Source organism: Epinephelus fuscoguttatus, linkage group LG3, assembly GCF_011397635.1.
Source record: "Epinephelus fuscoguttatus linkage group LG3, E.fuscoguttatus.final_Chr_v1".
Lineage (NCBI taxonomy): Eukaryota > Metazoa > Chordata > Actinopteri > Perciformes > Serranidae > Epinephelus > Epinephelus fuscoguttatus.
The window spans coordinates 35,899,272-35,920,057 of record NC_064754.1 but is presented as its reverse complement, the minus strand read 5'-3'; the positions used below and the strand labels follow the sequence as shown (position 1 = coordinate 35,920,057).

Here is a 20,786-nt window from a genome sequence, read left to right as displayed (position 1 = left end):
CAGTCTGTTCACAAGTGAAGTTGAAAAGGCGGCAAAAAAATCCTTTTATTTTATATTTACAGCTGACTAATATATGTAAAAATGCCACTGTAGGACAGCAGTTACATAACAAAATGAAAATTGCATATGTGTCATAGATGCACTGCAATATTGAAAGGAATAGCACTACATCCCGGACCAGACTAAATGACTGTAGCAGTTTAGATCGTTTAGGATAATCAAATATTCCCCACTCCTTCTAAACTGCATGAACACAACAAATTGACAAACAAAGTTCTTCCATGTTTGCAGATACAGACAAACCTTTAGTTATACCTACATTTACAAAGGTTTAGCACTAACGTTACATTTTTGGCAGCTGTACTACGGTGACTTCCTGTTTATAGTTCATTGCTAGTGAATAGTTTGAAACTAAGAAGTAGTTTCCACCAACTTCGGAAAGTCTTTACACACAAACCTAGTAGTGATGGATTTACATATAGCTGGTGAAGCAGTTTTAAAATGAGTCCAACTTTCTTGATGTCACAGAATCTTTAGCATAAATAAGTCCTCCATAGTGGCAATTTTTGACCAAAGTTGTATATTCCGTCTTAGTGTGAATGTCACCAAAAATACCTTTAAAATTAAGATTTTCTTAAGTGATTACACAAGTACAATATAATTAATGGATAAAGTAGAATTTATTCAATATTCTAATATCAACAAATCCATTTAAAAGACCATGACTAACAAACTGTCCATCTCTCGCTGCTTTCTGACTTCCTTGCGCAGCCCTTTGTCTCTACTGAGGCTTTAGTTTCATTCTTTGAAAAGGCTCCTAAAATAGCTGGCCACTGTAGTTTGTTGAAAACATCATTCAAACAGACATAAATAGTGTATTTGCAGGGAACTATTTTCAGCAGTGGATTAATACACATTTAGTGACCTGCTGAGTATTTCGGCAGCAGGATTCAGGATTGACTCAGTGCATGCTGCAGCACCCTGTTCATCATCAAACTGAAGGGAGATGCCAGTTCGATGATGTGACTCATTGGCGTGCGTTTAATAGTTTTTCACCTCTAACACCATATTTCCTCCTGCTGCGTCCCTTTCTCATTAATGTGCGGTGTGTGAGCCAGCTTTTTTTAAACTTGACATAAATGGTTATTTTGTAACTCAACTGTGTCGACATAGTAGTGTCGACACTTTCTGAAGAATTTTCAGCACAGTCGTCCACCACCCTCTTCCTCTCGCATCGGCTTTATCTGTCGTCCCTAGATTAATCTGATGCTGGGTTTAGTTTGTGCACCACTGCAACATATCCTTCCACAATTTGCACCATTTTTTTTAAAGTAGAGTTGGACAGATTTAGTGCTGCTGCGAGTGTGCAGTGTTTGGGTTTGTGTGTGAGGAAGCAGTGTGGTTGTCAGCTCAGAGGTGTCAGAGCTGAAACACTTCCTCGTCCTTTTTCACTCTCATCACACCGACCTGCAGAGAACATCAACGGCTCACAGTCAACCTCAGCGCAGACTGACCTCACATGTGACACACTGACTTCCCATCATCTTATTTGACTTTTATCTCAGTTAAATAAATAGTGTGAAGCCTGTGTGGGATGTTAAGAAGCACTGGTGGAAATTATAAAATCTGGTGAGTATTTGTATATCTATACTTAAAAAAAATCTTAATGTTTCTGGTTAAAATTTGTGGTTAAGTTGAAGCTAATTGAGGCTAGTGAATATCAGAGTTCATGAACAGAAATGGTATTCAGTTTTTACAAACACTGTTCAAAGAAATATAAAGCTAAAACAGAGCTGTCAGTCGTATTGCAACACCTTTGCTCCTCTGTAAATATGGTGACACATGTTACAGAAAGTTACGATTTTTTTCATGTTTCACAGACTAAATTTAACATGATTTTTTGTATGTTTGGTTGTTGTTTTTTTTAAACCTGCATGAAAAAAAATATGATAAATCCAACATCAAACAGACGTTAAAAAATGCTATACCTGTGTTTGGATAGAGCTAAAGAAAAATAAAATGTGTGTATGTCTTGCAGTAATCCTTAAGATAAAATTTTGATTTCAAATTCAAGTAACTGGACACACAGCTGTCTGTACATCGACCCACGGTTCACAGGGTACACTCGTGTAAAAATGCCAAAGAAGTCACTGTAGAAACGAACAACTGAAACCTCTGTCATTATAAAATGAAAAAGGTCTGAACTACCTCGACCCTGCCTTGAGCTGACCGTCCATTCATACTGACTGTGACAGGGAATATATGCCACATTTTATTTGGCCGTTCATGTTGGGTTTTTGGTCAATGTTTGGCGCCAGTTTGAGCATGTGATCCTCCTGACCTTAACAGTGCCAAAAACAAAAGTTAGAATACCCAACATGCTCATGCAAAACATGAAATATATACATGAATATATGTCTTTGTGCAAAGTTTCTCAAAGCTGGATTTATCACACAAAATGTGATTTGGCGTCTTACTAAATTAATGCCATCACAACAGCTTGTTTTTCAGCATGTTTACTGGATTTTTTAAAATTAGTTCAACACATCTGTATATCTGAATTTTTCTGTATAAACAATACAAAGTAAGGTGCACACAGAACACACCGCTAGGGCGCAATTTCACAAGACCTTGCATACAAAACACCTCAAAGTAAAAAATAAGAGATGAGTAAAATAAACTTAGAAATAAATGTGTATGTTACCACACATATAACTTGTATTTAAAATGTTTCTACATTGACACTATACAAGAAAAGTAGAGTCTTGTTGGGGCCCTGTGTCACTTGTGTCACAAGTCCATGGGTTTATTAGCATTTTGCCTCCAAACTTCTCCGACGTTTGATTTAATTATCAAATAAAAATGATCCGTTATTTCACAAATTCATATACTGATTTGTTTAACAGAGCTTTGTTTTTCTTTCCGACCCCATTATTTATCTCACGATCCCTCGGATTTATCCTACTGAGAAGCCTGACCCTTAGGTTAGGAACCACTGAGGTAAACTGACTAACTGTATATAAAGTTGTCAAAACCAGCTCAGCTTTGACCAACCAACACTTAATTGCTTCTTATACATTATTGTACCAGTATTAACAATCTTATAATGTTATAATAATATATTGCTTTTTACCTATGATATTTAGCTGATAATACCTGCACTTCCACTTAAATAGAATTTTAAATGCAAATTAATAGGCTTTTAGGAGTATTTTTTACAATGTTATATTACTACTTTTACTTAAGTATTTATCTGACTACTTCATCCATCCCCACAGGCAACCTGTTACATAAGATTTAATATCAAAAAGCCTGTAGACAGTGAAATAATGTGCCTCTCTGTGGCCTGCATTTGATGCATATATCAGGCATGCATGGTATTAAATCAACAGTCTGAGGACACCTGGGATGCTTTACCGCTATCTTTAGTACAGATGTGACAAGCAGGTGAAGACAGAGACAATTGACAGCATCTCTTATTATTCACATCCTAAGCTTGTTAATCTATCACTTTACTGTTATTTCAAGATGCTTGTTTGTTTTTTAACACCTCGGTGTCCCTCACTGATCTCCTCCACTGCAGCCTCACCTTTGCTCGAGTGTTAGCACTGACTCATGAAATGTGTTGCAGTGAAGCAACATATTTGCAAATCTGGTATGGTATGTTTGTGTCACACTATCACAGGCCAGGTTTGTAGTGAATTTCAGTCTAAATGTCAGTTTCGGTCAGATTCTGTCGCTTTCACCTGCAGTGTTAATGTAGTTTAGCAGAAGCTCCACAGATAGGAGAAACATCTCTGCGGCAGTGAGGCCTGTAGTGTCAAGTAAGCCACTGATGACTAGAGGGGAATCTCACAGGCCACCCAGAGTTTGTCAAGCAGAATATAAAAGACGGATTAGAAATAAAAAAAAGATTCTTTGGTCAAATGTGACAGAAAAAGGCTGGTAAACTGGCCAAAGCAGAGCATATAGAGGACCATGAGAAAAAACTCGTCCAGAGCAACGCTTCAAAAAATCTGTCAAGATCACAGTTGAACATCTGCAAGAGAGAGCTTGAGAATGTCTGCAAGGAGGTGAGATAGACAGACTGCCAAAATCCAGATTTGCAAAGCTGCCAGAGGCTGAAACAAGAGGAGAGCAGAACAAAATTAAACAAGAAGACTAATTTCAGTGTCACTAAATAAAGGGACTGGATTCTTCAGTATATGAGGACATCACATTCTGGGTTTACTGGACCTTATACTTCGTTCTGCTTAACTTAGGCCTGTTGTCCTTGTTCATGGACACTTTTTTTATTCCTTGTAGTGGTGCTAAGACCACAATACACTAATCCATGTAACCCCGACACTTAAGTGGACAAGGTGCAGAACCTGATCAAATTTTATGGTCGAAACTTGTTTATTTATGATTAATAATGTTTGTAGTTTGATATGTCACACAAATTTTACCAATTTTAGCAAAGGCACCAAGATAAGGCTCTGTTAATTAGAAAGTATTGGTTTGCAGACATTGGGAATTTTTCATAAGCTCGTTGAAGGACACTGGGTCTTTATTATCATTGACAGTGTTTCATTTTTTATACTTATCAGGTCTTACTGATCCCAGATAGCAAGGAGAAATTTAAAATGCGAACCAAACAAAAGTTCAGGTCTCAGGAGGACATATCTATACATGCCTTGTAACTACTGGTGGCAAAAAACAAAACAAAAATAGTCTATCATCTGTAACAACAAATGTCAACAACTTATCGTTACACTATAATCTACATTTTTTTCATTGTGTCTTTTCTGATGATCCCATTTCTTCTCTGCTTAACAGTGTGAACAAAGCTACAGTGTATGTTGATGCAGTATATTTACACTGATTCAAGCAGGAAACAAACTATTGAATGTACAGTTCTGCTGCCCTCTATAGGCCAACAAAAATATTATGGCCATCATTTCAATGTGGTACAGTATATATGAACCTGTGCAGCAGAAGAATACTAATTTCTACTGGTTTGGTTTCTGTAATTTGTACAAATATGTAATCAGTAAGATTCAGATAAAGAAAATAAATGATTGGTTTGTGTGACAGCTGTGCCAGATTGAACTCAATTAATATTAATTCAAACCTATCTGTACTTTTGAATGTCATCACTAACACTGGCATTGGTTTTATTTTAACCCTCTAGATAACTTTGACTTTGGGTGTAGAGTAATTCTTCCTGCCTTCTGAGTGATGCCTCGTTCATTTTTGGTGAAACGAGGAGGGCTGCACCACCTTGGAAAAAAAGCAGGGTCCTGGGATACATCCCTGGGGTACTCCACAGCAGAAATACAAGGTGATAGTGCAGTGCCAGTCGCATTACTGCAGCAGGACCTTTCCACTTCCAACCACTCTAATGGCCACCTTCAGCCATTCAGTCCCAAATCTTATGGTGGGTGTCAGAGCTACTTCATTGTTCATATTGTTCATTTGGACAGGCCTTTAACACAAGCATGTTGAGCAAGACTTTACAGAGACAGAAAATGCATGTTATTTGTTGTATGACTGTAGTGGAGGCAATGTTGTGAGACATCATTCAAATAATTCTGATCATCTAACATATGATAATCAATTATTCAAACAATTTGTTGAACAACAGTGTTTCAGAAAGTTGCATATATGTATCACAGCCAGTCAACTTACCTGTCTGTCTTTGTACTCAGACTGTAGATCTGCCGAGCTATGCAGTCCCATCAACTCAAATACTTTTCGCCCTGTCGAGAAAGTCGAGTCTCAGTCTCCCACAGCAGCGGTATGGTCCAGACCTCCTGTGAGCTCAGGACATCCAGGAAAACTGTCTGTGGGACTGGTAGACTTCAGTCAGCACCCTCACTTCCTGAGGGAGACCAGGAGCAGTGGCTGCTCTAAGATCAGTGCTCCGAGGCAAGAGTGTCCGCTCTGTAGCAAAGTATGGCATCCCTCCATTACATTAAAATACATTCTATTAGCTATTTCTAAAGGTAATTCTGCTCTCCTGGTGTCTAAAATGATCTTTTTAGGTTTTCAGATGTGTTAACATTGTGTTCATCTTGCATTTGCAGATATTTTCCTGTCTGTCAAGTTTGAAGACTCACATATGCAAGAGTCATGGGAGCAGAGTACCAGCACACATCAAGTCCAGTAGGACAGATACTGCACGGTCGCCATGCAGGGGCAAGGTCAGCATCACTTCTCCTTTTATATGGAATTTCTTTTTGTGAATCTGGAAAAAAAATCCTTACTAAGATAATCAATTTGATGCACATATGAGGTAGCTATGGATTTTAACTCCAGTGTCTGTTGTTTTAGGACAGGACATTTGGCTGTACAGTGTGTGGGAAAGTATTCAAGCGTTCTTCCACCCTCTCCACTCATCTGCTCATACATTCAGACACGCGACCATACCCCTGCCAGTACTGTGGCAAAAGGTTCCACCAGAAGTCTGACATGAAGAAACACACCTTCACACACACTGGTGGGTTTATGTTTAATATGCTGACATCATTCATATGAAATTATTAAACTGAACTGTTGTTTTATTTTCATACATCACTTATGCTAATCGCTAACACATATGTTAGCCCTGAAACCGCTAATTACTAATGTTAATCGATGATGCTTCCAGTACATAGACATACTGATATGGAAGCCCATTTCTGCCAGCACGATGAAAAAAGATCCTGCAAGTCATTATAATGAAAAACTTTATTGAAATAATGAGTACGTATCTTAACCCTTTGAAACCCAAAGTGATATCACTGTTCTTGTGCTGCTTTCAGACACCTGTCGCAAGTATTTAAACGTTAAAACCCTGAGCAAATTGGTGCACTTTCTTTTAAAAATATGGGGGAAAAAGGCAATGAGCAACTTGATGAGAAATGTCCCACAAATTGCAAAAATAAATAAATACAAAAATTATAGATGTAGAAAAAAAATTTTTCTTTTAAATAGGGAAAAACAATATTTATAAGTAATATATTATTACATTTTAAAATTATGTTACAGAATTATTAAAACTTTGAAGCACATTTTCCAAGTCATTTCCTTGTTTGTTTGTTTTTAACTTTATTTATTTCTTTCTATTTTTCTTTTTCTTTTTTTTTTTTTTTTTTTACTAATTTTCTTGTATTTAATTTTGTCTTTAAAAATTTCTTGCTAATTTTTTGGGTGATTTATTCTTTCATTGCTCATTTCCTTCTTCCCATGTCTTTAAAAGAAATCAAGCCACTTTACTCAGGGTTAAAATAATTACAGTGCAAACTTTCTCAAAATATTGACTTAATATCTCAAAAATTTCTCAAAATTAGTTAGTGCCTCAAAAAATTCTCAAAGTAATAAGTTAATATTTAGAAATAATTTTAAATATTCTCAAAATAATGAATTAATATCTCAATCAGAGAATAAGAACTTAATATCTCAACAAAACTCATTATCATTATTACTATTAACTCATTATTTCCAGAAAATTTCTTATTAATAACATACAGTATTAGTATGTATGTAGTAAGATCTACAACCCAAACAAATGTTTATAGTGTTAACATGTGGTAATACTGTATCAAAACAGTCCCCTTACTTTTAACTGTGCAAAACCTATTTAAGACAACACTGTTCATATGCACATACAGCAGTACATAAAAAGAATATCTGAAATCCTTTTTTTTCTCTTTTTTTAAATTTTATTTCAGTGTTGCATATGCATAACTTACTGCCAAAATGTTCCTATCAAGACCACTGCCATGAATGCTTACATTCTGTGTCCTACAATACTTTACTAGTTACTACTACTACTATACTAGTTTATTTTGTCTGTACAAAAAACAAAGTGTAAAAACACAGCTAAGAAACAGGCCAGTAACATAATATCCTTTAAAACCACAACTTGCTTTTTACACTTTGTTATGGATTGAACAAATGGCATGTAACATAATTATATGTAAACATCAGAGGTGCTGGCAGAGCAGGCGGATTTTGTTACCTTTGGACAAAGCTAAGCTGTTTCCCCCTGTTTCCAGTGTTTATACAAAGTTAAGCTAAGCAGCTGCTGGCTGTACCTTTATAGTAAGCATACAAATACAACAGTGATATCTGTTGTTTCATCTCATTGTAAGAAAGTGAATGCAGGTATGTGTATTTACAAAGATGTTAATCTATTATTTATTGTTTCAGGCAAAACATCCGTTGGTTTGAGCCTCAAATGTCCTTATGCTGCTGGAAATTTAGTATCTTTGGGTTTTGAAATGTTGGTTGGACAAAACAACCTATTTCCAAATGTATGTATAACATGTAAGTGAATTAAACAAGGTGGTGTATTCAGTACTGTAAGTGTTATTCCTCTTTTCAGAAGTTGGGTATGGTGACCAAGTGGAACAGCTCTCAAAATGTCAGAGCAGTGACACAGTTCGAACATCCTGTGTATTCACACGACTTGTGCTGTGTTTGTGTGCCAGGTGAGAAGCCCCATGTGTGTCAGATATGTGGAAAGGCGTTCAGCCAGAGCTCCAACCTCATCACCCACAGCCGTAAACACAGGGATGACCGGCCCTACCACTGTCCACGCTGCCTCTACGGCTTCCAGCACAAAGTGGACCTCCGGCAGCACCAGGAGCACCACTGCACCTACCGCTGACTCTAACACAGCCGAGTCAACATGTTCTCTCATGTTAGATATAGTGTTTTATATTTATATGCATAAAGGTTACTATTATCTGTGATTTGTTTGAAGGTCCAGTGTGAAGGATTTAGGGCATTTATTGGCAGAAATGGAACATAATAAAATGAATGTGTTTTCTTTTGTGTGTAATCACCTGAAAATAGGAATGGTTGTCTTTGTGTTACCTCAGAATGAGCTGTTTATATCTAGGCTACATTAGGAGTTAGTCCTTGTCACTGGAGTCCGCTATGTTGCACCACCATGTTTCTATCCCAGAACAGACAAAACAAACACAAGATCGAGCCTTTCGCCTTTTCATGTTGGCCACAGCAGCCCCTCTACGACAAGCCCAACACCATCTGATTCTTATGTGAAACTGTTTTATTCAGCGTTTTCACCTGTTTAAATCAGTAGCCTGTTTATTTTGAAGAAAGGGAGACCTCTGCAGATCATTCAGCTCCAAGTAAAACTTCTGTAACATCTGAGGCCGTATTCACAAACATTCTGAGAAAACTCTAAGAGAGCTCCTAATTAAGCCTAAAAACATTAAGTTAGGAGTCCTAGCTAAGGAGTGATTTAGGGATAGTTCTCAGAGCAACTCTGTGCAAGGAAGGGACAGAAACTTCAGTGGGATAGTGTGGTTGACCCCGTTGCTAGGTGTAATGTATTCTCTTAACAGGTGTGATTGGTTGTCACAGACACACCCTTTAGTGAGCCTGCAAGGTGTGGACACCCAGTGGAAATGAAATGAACTGCTGACTGTAGACGTGTTATCATTGTTAGTGTGATCACTCTACTGATGGAAGGTTGAGACAGACTCAAGTCATCACTGTTGCATTTTTCCAGCTTCCCAAATACTTTGCTATTGTGATCATTTTATTTCTGGCGTGATATATCCCTAATGACACCAACCACAAATATTATCCCTGCATGATCTAATCTGTAGCACCTCATTTAGTCACTGACACCCAACGCTTGGAGAATATTTCTCTGACCTTTGTCTTTCCGCCATTTTCTTTCTTAAGCCTCTTAAAAGTCCTCCTCTCTACTCCTAACAGTTTTACACCTTAAGAGCTCTTTTAAGGTCTTAGATGCTCTGTGAATAACTTTAATCTTTACAAGGACCTAGTCTTAACTTTAAGCTTTGTGACTACAGCCCCTGGTCTGTTCATTTTGGAGAGGAAGAGACCTCTGCAGATAATTTGGCTCCCGATAAAGATCTCCTCAACAATGAGCACTGAAGGAAGGGGACAAAGGAAAGCTTTCCTAGGGCAATGAATGTGCTAGGTCAACACTGCTAACTGGGAGTTTACACTCGGCACATGGAAAAAGTTTCAACTGCATGCAATCTGCAACCTCACCACTAAATGCTACTAAATCCTACACACTGCTCCTTAACTAAACATCATGTCACAAGCAGAAATAATGAACGGCCTTACTAAAGGTGATTCAGTTTATAAGAGATGGGAATTTTTCTGGGAAATTTATTTCCTCGTGAGATCTGTCTCTACAGATTAGTGATCATGTGAGGGCAGAAGCTGATGTGCAGCTGAACTTTTACTTTCCCTTTACCACAGATGTAACACTGTGGAAAAGGTAGCTTTGACACAGACTGGTGACACTGAATGATTTCATTAAATCTCTCTCTTTGAAAGCAGTGGAAATTTTGCAGGCCAGTTACTGAAACCTGCGGAGGCAGTATACAGGCTTTTATTTACTTTCAACATTACTCAGAGTAATTGCATGAACGATATTTTATTTGTGAGTTTTTCCAACTTCAGACCCCATAAAATATACTTTTATCCTTTATTCCTCATGTTCTCATGATGCACAGTCAAAGGTTCAGCACTGAGGACAGCAGATGCTCGCTGATAGGGGGTTTCCTTCCTGTGCAGGACGACAAAACTGTAATGCCCAGACTTCAGTTAGCACTTATGTAAGCAGTCAACAGGAAAGTTATTTCCTGCATGACATGACAATGCAGGGTGTGACTAAATACAAAGCAAAGATGGTTACTTGAGTGCAGAAATACACACACACACACACACACACACACACATAGAATAATAATAATAAAAATTATCACAGCGAGAGTTCAGATGGAGCTCAATAATTCGAGGTGTCATTTGTGGTTCTAGTTTGAATCATGTTTACATAGTTTACATTTTGACACAGCACACATTAGAGTGTTTCCTTCATGATCTGCAGGAGATATTTTGTTGTGGACGCAGCTTCAAGCCTTCAAAAGCCTCCATGGTTTTTGTACCACTGAGCTCTGGCAACAACATCATTGGAGTAGTCTCCACCAGTTGTGTTTTCATCCACCCGAGCATAAGAATGGACGTTTCCATCCCCCATATTGTAGGCTGCTATTCCTCCTGCACAGACAAACACAAATGAGAACGAAGTGAAGAAAAGTGGGAAGATAGTCGATGCATGTACGAGTTTACTGATTGAATAAGACAAACCTTTCAGCTGCTGCTCCCTGTTCCATTTGGGAAATTTGTCGCGGATCTTTTCGATAAAATCAATCAAGATCTGGGTGCCTTGGCGGAGGTGTTGCTCACTGTCCCATGCACCAAGTGGATCATGATTTCCTCCGTCAGGATTAACATCAACCTATAGAAATGGAAATGAAATGAGATGAACACAGTTGTTATGTGAGGCCTGACCAAGCGGGTGTGAGTGGAACAGTAATATTTATTATAACCTGCATCAGTCCCCAGGCGTTGTATGCTTTTCTCTTGTGGTCATAGTCTCCCCAGCCGCCATCACGTAGTGTATCTCCAGCCCTGGACTCTCTGGAGATGATGGTGGCAATGAGAGCTGGTTCAATCTCTTTGTCTTTTCCCACTCTGTTGATTTTAGACCTGTACTTTTCCATTCTCTTTAAATCAGTCTCTGCCATGGTACGTGAAGCCTCCCTACCTTTAGAGAGAAATCAAACAGAGAACAGGCCTTAGTGCAACAAACTGTCTGGGCATCTGTCTTTCTGTCAGTATATTGATGTAGTTACACTGTAGCTATAGATAGATGTAGAGGAAAGCTTCATGATCACCAGATCAAATTTAGCTCCTCTCTGTGTTTACCTTCGCAAGTCAGGTTGTCCTGCCTAGCTGTCTGCTTTGAGGCACCGGAAGTTTCAACCTTCATGATGTCTCCATAACCTGTTAATATTTATTTTTTCAGGTTAGTTTTCATCAGCACACCTACAAAGCTCAAAGGACTTCACTTACAAGTTTCAAAGCCAATAACATGGAGTCATTTCAAACAAGATTGTTCTGCTGCATTCGCATGCAATCAGGCAGATGGTAGACTGCTGGCAATGTAACAGTAGACATCGTTGCCATTCTAAGTAAAAATATTTGAACTTTTTGCCGTCCTCCACGACAGAATTTACAACTGGATGTTGTGTAACTCCTTCACACAAGGTAAAAACACAGACGATCTGCACTGGACTTTGTTTGATAAATTACTTAAATCACATTAAAGAATAAACATTACCATGGCAACGTATCATCCAGTATGCTGCTCCTGCTGCTGCTGCTGCTGCTGCTGCTACTCCTAGTGCTGTTGCTGTTACACATGCCATACCTGTTTGGAACAAAGCATCATTTTCACAGAGGGGAGGTCAACTGATTGAATATGAGCAGCTTGCTAAACGTTTGACTGTATTGATTATTTAACTGAAACAACAGTGAAATGTAAAAATCCAGAATTTTCTTCAGAAATATGAGCTAACATGGGGAGAAAAGTGAGCTAGCTCATAGACCATGGACAAAGTTAATATTCCATGACTTTGCACCACATGAACCACAAACAAACCCACCTTGCTTTTTGAAATAGTGGGTGACGTACTGTCGACCCTTTGCTTCTTTCTCCTCCCTTAGCTTCCTTTCTTTCCGTTCTGGACTTTATTTGATAAATTACTTCAATCACATTAAAGAATAAACACAAAATAATTTTATTAGACATTGATGGTTGTGGGTCTTAAATGCTACGGCAGTGTAGCTCACTTGACATGTTAAATTAAAGAATGAGAGGCAGTATTGAAGATTGACGCCAATAAATTTAGTTTAAAAAAGAAATGTTATCTTTTCCACCATGATTTGACTATATTATCTGCAGGTCTGTGATCATGTGAGGACACAAGTTTATGTGCAACTGAACCTTTACTGTCCCTCTACAGTACACAGATGTAGAAATGTAGCTTTGACACAGACTGGTCACACTGCATGAATTTATTACATCTCTCACTCAGCAATTGAAGCAAATTGCCAGAATTCATGTTGCGCGGCATCAGTATTGAAAACATGATTTCAATCCAGAAGCTGTATTAACAGCAGCACAGTTAAGAGCATAAGACAACACAATGAATGTTACCTTGCTCCTCACTTTTCTGCAAATTGTCACACAAGGTATCAGCAGGAGAGCTGCTTAAACTTTTACAGTTCGGCATTAGCACAGAATATGTGCACTTGAAGGGACTTAAAGATACAGTAGATAACTTTTATGTCATATTTGCTGAAACTGTCAGCGTACTCACACAGCTTTAAATGACACAGATAATCTGTGAAAAATCTCATATTCCTTCTCCCACCTCGTGTGCTTTTAATGGCATTAGCTAGAATTTACCACAGCTTATGAAAAACAACCAATCAGAGCCGAGGAGTCTTTCATGCAGCTGTCAATCATGTCAATTATTGCGCGTGAACTGCCATAGAACTTATCAAACTGATCAAATATGAATCAAAAATGTCACTGCATTACCTATTTCTCAACTCAATTGTTTAACAAAAAAGAAACATATTTTAGTGTTTAGCTGTCTCTAGTGGAAACACGCTGAATGGCTGAATTTATGTACTGTAGTGCGTAATCACTTTCAGTTTCATTATGACTTGCTCATCCTGTCTGCTATATTCTGTTTAGGGGGCGTTATTAAGCAGGCCTGAATGTTTTGCCAGTGAGGAAAGTGGAGGGAAAATCAGGGGAAAGCAGCTGACTTACAAGAAATGCCCATCACTGACTGTAAAAGGCACAGGTCATTTATTTGGTCTGCTCAGTGAGCAGCGTGCTGTGGTGGGCTGTAAACCACACAGTGTGGAGTAACGTTATGTCACAGCATCAGACAAAGAAGTGCATCTGTTCTGAATGTATATGTGCACTTAAGGGGTACCCTTACCCCAAAATGATCTGATGAATCCAACCAAAGTGAGTGAAATTAGGTTATAAAGCAGCACATACAAATGTGTTTGTCCATGAAAACCATGATGCATATCAGCACACAGACTGAGACCTTAAATGAGACCAAACTTGAAACATGCCTCGGCTTTTTCATTCTTTGGTTTAACTGTAGGTGCCAATGAAGGTTGATATCTTTGACTAAGCTGCCACGTGGGAAGGGTTTCTATGTTGAAATATCATCTAGAGATAAAGAGTTTTTCATGATACCAAACTAGAATTTACCAGCTTGAGTGGTATTGAGTCATGAAGGAACAGCTGAAATAGGAGTTAAAATCTAAAGAGCTGAAAAGCCTAAGAACTGTTGTTATCTCTCTTTGGCTACTAATTTGCTCTGTACACTTGTGAGAGTGTTAAAGAAAAATCTCGAAGTAGAAGTTGCAGATGAACTTTTACTTTTGGTAACTATGCAGTTACCGAAAGTAAAAGACACAGACAATCAGCAGCAGCCTTGACCCCATCGGTGTAACAGAGCCACAAGCTTGTGTAATCCTTCACAGTTTGTACTCTCCAGTTCTGCATGTGCACATCACTGCAAGGTACAAAGGGTGGTGTTAAACATCGCGCTTTAATTCCACATGTATTTTTACCACTTACATTACATAGTATTAGCTGTTCTGGAGCTTTCAGTAATATCACACTCCTCATAGCGTAAGCCTACCTTGTAAATGCTTATTAACATATTTGTCAACAATTATAACTCCTGATATGGATCATAACCTACTGCTGCCAAAGATTTTCCCTAAATGTAGACCCTTCATGCCTTTACTGTAAAGGTGGTGGAAGATAACATACCCATGTTCTGGTCCTGCCCCAACTTTGGCACAGTGTGGGCCAACATTTGTAGCACCTTTACAAAGTTATTTCAAAGAAGACATCACTCCAGACCCCTTTTTTGCATTATTTGGACCTACTCCTGAAACCCTATAAAGGCAGGCCTTATGTAGTCATAGCATTTACCTCATTGATTTCCTCATTCTTCTCTGCTGGATCAAACAAGCACCTCCATCTCCTAACTTCACAAAATAGATTAGAGACACTACGCTGCTCTTTGCAAAACTGTGGAGAGATTTGAACCTGCTTCTTAGAGTGCCATGGGAGTTAGTAAGGATTACCTCAATTCTAGTGTTAGAGTGAAATCCTGCTTATCTAATTAAAAACATGAAAAGCACTTCTGACATACAGGGTTTCTTAGAGTGCTTCACTTTTGTGACGATCAGACTGGAGAGAAAAGGACAGAGTCAAGAGAGAGAATTGAGTCAAGATGAAAGGTTCAAGCAGCAGCAGTCCCACCAAAACAACTTTACACTTCTGGCAAAATCGTCATCGCTTCGACTTCAAAAATGTGGAAGTTGCATTATACACACGGTACACCTGTTTGTGCCAGGGCTGTTTTTGTAAGGGTAATTTGATTTGACCAGCGGAAATGCAACATCAAAAATGTTTTGACAAAGAATATTTGCAGAACTCAAGATAAAGTGGAAGCATCTATATAAGGTGCAATACTTGCAGTGTTTGATTTTGCAGTAATCCAAAATGATTTGGACTGGATTCTTTCTTTTTTTTGTAATACAATGGCTTACTGTAATAATTACAAAAATTGACATGTAATTTTAACATAATCTGATCCAACCCTGAAATGAATGCTTTCTGTAATGCTCACTTGGACAAACACCTTAAGGGCGATGATTTTTGTGATGACTTAAAAAAGACAATCAGCACTGGTTGGGAGCGCAGGGGTAGGGTGGGAGGGACATAGATGTATCTTTCAAAATTGTAATAATTTGAATAAGGGAGACTTCCCATGCTTGTAAACATTATCATTTCTAGTATGTGCTGCAAACAAACATAACACAGTATCCATGAAAGAAGGAGTGAAAATGGCTTTCAGGTCAGTGATAATACAAAAAAGAGGAGGGGAGCTGTTGAATGCAGGAAGGTGAGAAAATGTAATAGGCTAAACATGCACGAATGGCATGACGAACCCTGAAAAAGGACTGGGAGATATTGCAACAAGCTGGCGTCCTGCCACAGGCAGCACCCATCTCTTTATGCTGATAACACAGTATATAGATTTAATCACATGATTACATACACCCTCAAGCTTTTACTAACTGCTTATATACTGTTCACTTTGTTTACAGCCAAGTTTAAAATGATTTAATGTATTAAACATGACTATGATATGCTAATTTAACCATTAGGCATTCATTAACTGTTCATACGACAGTTATGGATGCTTCTGATGGGCTACAGTTGTTAAAAATACATTATAAGGATTTAAAAGATCAATCACCACGATCATTTTGCTTTGCATTATGTTTATTTAGGAAAGGTTTTGACACAGAGCACAAATTGCACAGTTACAGTGATTTCTGATGTGGACACAGCTTCAGGTTTTAAAAGCCTTTCTGGGTTTTGTACCACTGAGCTCTGGCAACAACATCATTGGAGTAGTCTCCACCTGTTGTTCTGCCATCCACATTATCATAAGAGTGGACGTTCCCATCCCCCATATTGTAGGCTGCTATTCCTCCTGCAGAGACAAACACAAATGAGAACAAAGCGACGAAAAGTGGGAAGAGAGTTTCAGCCTACTGACTCAATAAAACAAACCTTTCAGCTGCTGCTCCGTGTTCCAGCCAGGAAATTTGTTGCGGATGCGTCCAATAAAATAAACCAAGATTTCTGCGCCTTGAGAGAGGTGTTCCTCACTGTCCCATGCACCCCGCGCAGTGTGTCCACCTCCATTTGGATTAACATCAACCTACAGAAATGGAAATGAAAAGGGATGGACACTGCTGTTATGTGAGGCTCTGCTAAGAGGATGTAAGGAGCAGTAGTATTTATTACAACCTGCATCAGTCCCCAGGCGTTATACGCTCCTCTGTTTGAGTCATAGTCTCCCCAGCCATTATGTAATACATTTCCAGCCCTGGACTCTCTGGAGATGATGGCGGCAATCAGAGCTGGATCGATTCCGTATTTAGCTCCCACGGAGTTGATTTTAGACCTGAACCTTTCCATTCTTCCTGAGTCAGTGTCTGCCATGGTGTGTGATGCCCTCACACCTTCAGAGAGAAGTCACACAGAGAGCAGAAATATGACCTCCGTGCAACAAATGCGACTGTGTCCTAACAATGTAGATGCACACACACAGATGGTTAGATGACAGCTACATGGTTATTTTTTTTCTGCTATTTTTGATCAAAGCAGCAAATGTGTCTCTAGCAGTATTTACCTGAGTATACCAGCTTGTCCTGCTGAGCCGTTTGCCATGATGCACCAGTAGTTTCAACATTCATGATGTTTCCATAACCTGGTAACATTCAGTTTTTTAGATTAGTTTTCACCAACACACCCAAAAATCGACATTAGCACATAGTGTAAGGACTTGAAAGGACTGTACAGTTGCATAACCAACACATATTAACAAACAGGAGCGACCGTAACATGTGTAACCTGTACATAGCATGTATAGTTAAAGACCTGCAAAAGTACAGATTGAAACAAGAGTAAAAGACAGGTGCATTCTATGGGGTGGACAATAACGAAGTACATCTACTTAAGTATTGTACTTAAGTACAGTTTTTGAGTATATGCACTTTACTTAAACATTGTATTTTTGGACGCTTATGACGTTTATTAAACTACATTTAAAAGACAAATATTTTACTTTTGACTCCACTACATTTTTTTTATCATTGTTACTGTTCCTTGTTCATTTGAAGTATAGCTTTGAGGTCAGGGGATGAGTTTTCTTTTCTTTACCAGATGGGACAATGTGGCAATGGCTAGAATTGATTTCAAGTTGTGTGTGCATGTGTGTTGCCATGGTGAAATGTGGTCACCCATTAGTGCAAGAGATACCACAGAAGCCGTTTTGAGTGTTTTGCCAGGTGTCTTTCTGTTTATGGACAGATTTTGTTAACACAATACTGTTGCAACCTGCAGTTTGAAGAAGGGTGTGGTCTGAGTCAGGGGGCCCCCCACCGCACACTTTACCACCCTGGCTGACAAAATTTTACAGCTGTGTGTGTGGTTGAGATCATAATGAAGGCTGAGTTCATAGATGGGTGTTTTCCGCGCAAGGTGGAAGTAAGGAGAGGGCCATTGCACCCACACACACACTTTACACCCCTGGCTGACATCTGGGCTGGAGAGTGATCCCATTGCAAGACAGGCTCTCCGACTGTGCTCTTCTTGCTGCAAGATTTGAACAGTTCAGTTTGAACTTGTCGGTGGTAACAAAAGTTCCTCACCACCAGCGCACCCCTGACCACATCTGAAGTCCGTGTCTGAGATTTTTGAAATGAAGATTCAAATCCTTTTAAATATTTGCTTCGTTTTCTGCGCGCAAAACTAAATAAATAAACAATGAAAACGAGAATGGCTGTCCCTTTGACGACTTAATTGTGTTTCTATAGTCATTTCTGTAAGCTTTGTTTCATATGCTACAAGCTTTTTCATTCTATGGGCGCCAGTACAGGTGCATTGGGTGCTGTAAACGCACAACCTGTTGACATTAAAAGACACATCAGTATTTTTAAAGCATTCACACAAGTACTTTCACTCATATTAAATCTTAACACTTTATTTATAACACAATATTTGACCAAGAGTATCTCTACTTTGACACAAGTAATAGAGTTGAGTCTCTTTTCCACCACGTCATGTGATTTAAAGCTTAAAATTTAAGTTATATCAGCGATAAAATAACAAAAGCACCCACCCATTTTAATCGTTTCCTCTTCTACAGGTCTCCTTGAAAGTGGAATACGAGGACAGTCACGCAGTGTCCCTCTGTCTCATCTGGTGCACATACGCAGGATAATGGCCGTATTTATGTCAGGATTTTACTTTCACTTTCCCAATGACTTGCTCGTCCTATCTGCTATTCTATTTCTCGCTTGCAGGGGGCGTTATTAAGCAGGCCTGGATGTTTTACCAGTGAATAGCAGAGGGATAATCAGGTGAAAGCAGCTGGTTTACAAGAAATGGCCTCGACTGAGTTTTAAAGTTGCAGCAGCTTGCAGGGCATTCAGCCAGTGGCAGACTGACTGTGGCAGGTTGTAAACTAGACAAAGTAGTAAATGCAGTTTTAAGTATAATGTGTGCAGATTGCACCACGAAACTCCAGATGAGGGATATTGAGATTTGCACACAAATCTGTTTCATTTTTATTCCTTAATACAAGTTATTGAGCTTGCAGATATTTTGCAGGCCAGTTACTGAAATCTGCAGAGGCAGTATACAGGTGTTTATTTACTTTCAACATTACACAGAGTAATTGCATGAACGACATTTTGTGAGTTTTGCCAACTTCAGACCAATAAAATGTACCTTTGTCTTTTATTCCTCATGTTCTCATGATGCACAGTCACAGGTTCAGCACTGTTGACAGCAGATGCTCGCTGATAGGGGGTTTCCTTCCTGTGCAGGACAACAATAAAACTGTAATGCCCAGACTTCAGTTAGCACTTGTGTAAGCAGTCAACAGGAAAGTTATTTTCTGCATGACATGACAACACAGGGTGTGACTAGATACAAAGCAAAGACGGTTACTTGAGTGCAGAAATACACACATACACACATAGAATAATAATAATAAAAGGAAATATACATATTCCATCATCCATCATGTTATACCTTCTAAACATGAGCATATTGGCGTTGGGATTGTAAGCATGTTAGCATGCTGAACATTCATTTATCCAAGCCTAAAAACATTTTCCACATGCTTCATATCACACAGCACAGTTTACAAGAAATGGGTGTTTTCCTTTAACTGCACTATCACTTTCAGACAACTACACTGCTCTGCACACCTGTGATAGTGTGAAGGCAAAGTCTCAAAGTTTATGTCGCAGCAGGAACTTTTACTTTCCCTATGTAGTACAAAGATAATCAGTGGTGTTAACCCCATCGATGTGAGGTAAAGCCACAAGCTTGTGTCACCATTCACAGCTTGTACTTTCCAGCTCGGCTCAATGTGCACATCACTGCAGGAACAAAGAGTGATAATGAAAGTCATGCTTTTGCAAACCCCCTACCACCTTAAACTTTTCAAACATCTTTTGCACCTATGATGCTGAATACTAGCTATAAGACTGCTGTGGTTAAACCTTCATCCAGAATATCTAAATGAAATGTGTCTAACCCTCCATTCTTTTCGTAAGTACCAGAAAAAGTCTAGTCTCAACAACGTTCAGCCCACATATTTAACAGCTATCTTTTTTAACCATTTATATCTGTTTCCAGGACCTGCCACTCCAATGAAACGGTGCTTACCTACATCGTGAGTGATCTGCTTACTAGGATTCAGATTCCTACTTGGTACTTTTATGACTGGATGTCTGTGCAGCTTTTTACACTTTTACTAACTGTGTACCCCTAAACAAACTGGGAAATCAATTTGGTGTCTCTGACCAGGCTGTCGCATTGGTTAAAATCTTACCTCTCTGAAAGAACACTGTTTCCAACAATGATACCACCTCAGTATTTTCTGGGGTGAGATATGGAGTGCCTCAGGGCTCTGTTCTTGGTCTTCTGCTTTTCTGTCTTCCACTGCTTGGACATATTATATTTAGTCATGGAATTAATTTCCACAGCTACACTGATGATTCTCAGCTCTATGTGCCTATAAAGGCAGATGATTATTCCCATATTACTAAAGAAGAGGCCTCTCATGTCTACTGTGGAATACTGCATGTCATGTAATTTTTTTTACAGTGGAGGAGGAAATGCATTTCTGCGTCTACTTCACCTGTTGAGCAGTGACGACAAAGACTGGGCAGCTCTCTGGGCAGCCATGTCTGTGTCCCTGTTTCTCCTGCCAGCTGATGGTCACTCAGCCTGTATTCGGTCAGGATCAGTCTCTGTTTCC

The 20,786-nt window shown here is 38.9% G+C and overlaps 3 protein-coding genes across 4 annotated transcripts; 1 reads left to right on the top strand and 2 right to left on the bottom strand.

Moving 5' to 3' along the window:
* The first annotated feature begins 1,284 nt into the window (after window positions 1-1,284).
* On the top strand, window positions 1,285-10,439 carry LOC125884240 (zinc finger protein Gfi-1-like). The gene is made up of 6 exons (XM_049569138.1): window positions 1,285-1,629; window positions 5,174-5,419; window positions 5,691-5,935; window positions 6,069-6,185; window positions 6,316-6,481; window positions 8,457-10,439. Exons 2-6 carry the CDS (start codon window positions 5,221-5,223, stop codon window positions 8,633-8,635), a joined length of 906 nt encoding a protein of 301 aa, XP_049425095.1. The 5' UTR covers window positions 1,285-1,629; window positions 5,174-5,220; the 3' UTR covers window positions 8,636-10,439.
* A 446-nt stretch (window positions 10,440-10,885) lies between these two features.
* On the bottom strand, window positions 10,886-17,229 carry LOC125884249 (lysozyme g). Of its 2 annotated transcripts, none has more exons than XM_049569154.1 (4): window positions 17,142-17,229; window positions 16,757-16,971; window positions 16,517-16,667; window positions 10,886-11,037 (listed from the first exon to the last, which is right to left on the bottom strand). In XM_049569154.1, exons 1-4 carry the CDS (start codon window positions 17,227-17,229, stop codon window positions 10,901-10,903), a joined length of 591 nt encoding a protein of 196 aa, XP_049425111.1. In that variant the 3' UTR covers window positions 10,886-10,900. The 2 variants fall into 2 exon arrangements, with proteins under 2 accessions (XP_049425111.1, XP_049425103.1); XM_049569146.1 differs by lacking the exon at window positions 10,886-11,037 and adding an exon at window positions 16,205-16,436.
* On the bottom strand, window positions 11,172-11,959 carry LOC125884264 (lysozyme g-like). Its single transcript, XM_049569165.1, has 2 exons — window positions 11,749-11,959; window positions 11,172-11,587 (listed from the first exon to the last, which is right to left on the bottom strand). Exons 1-2 carry the CDS (start codon window positions 11,810-11,812, stop codon window positions 11,316-11,318), a joined length of 336 nt encoding a protein of 111 aa, XP_049425122.1. The 5' UTR covers window positions 11,813-11,959; the 3' UTR covers window positions 11,172-11,315.
* Window positions 17,230-20,786: the final 3,557 nt, after the last annotated feature.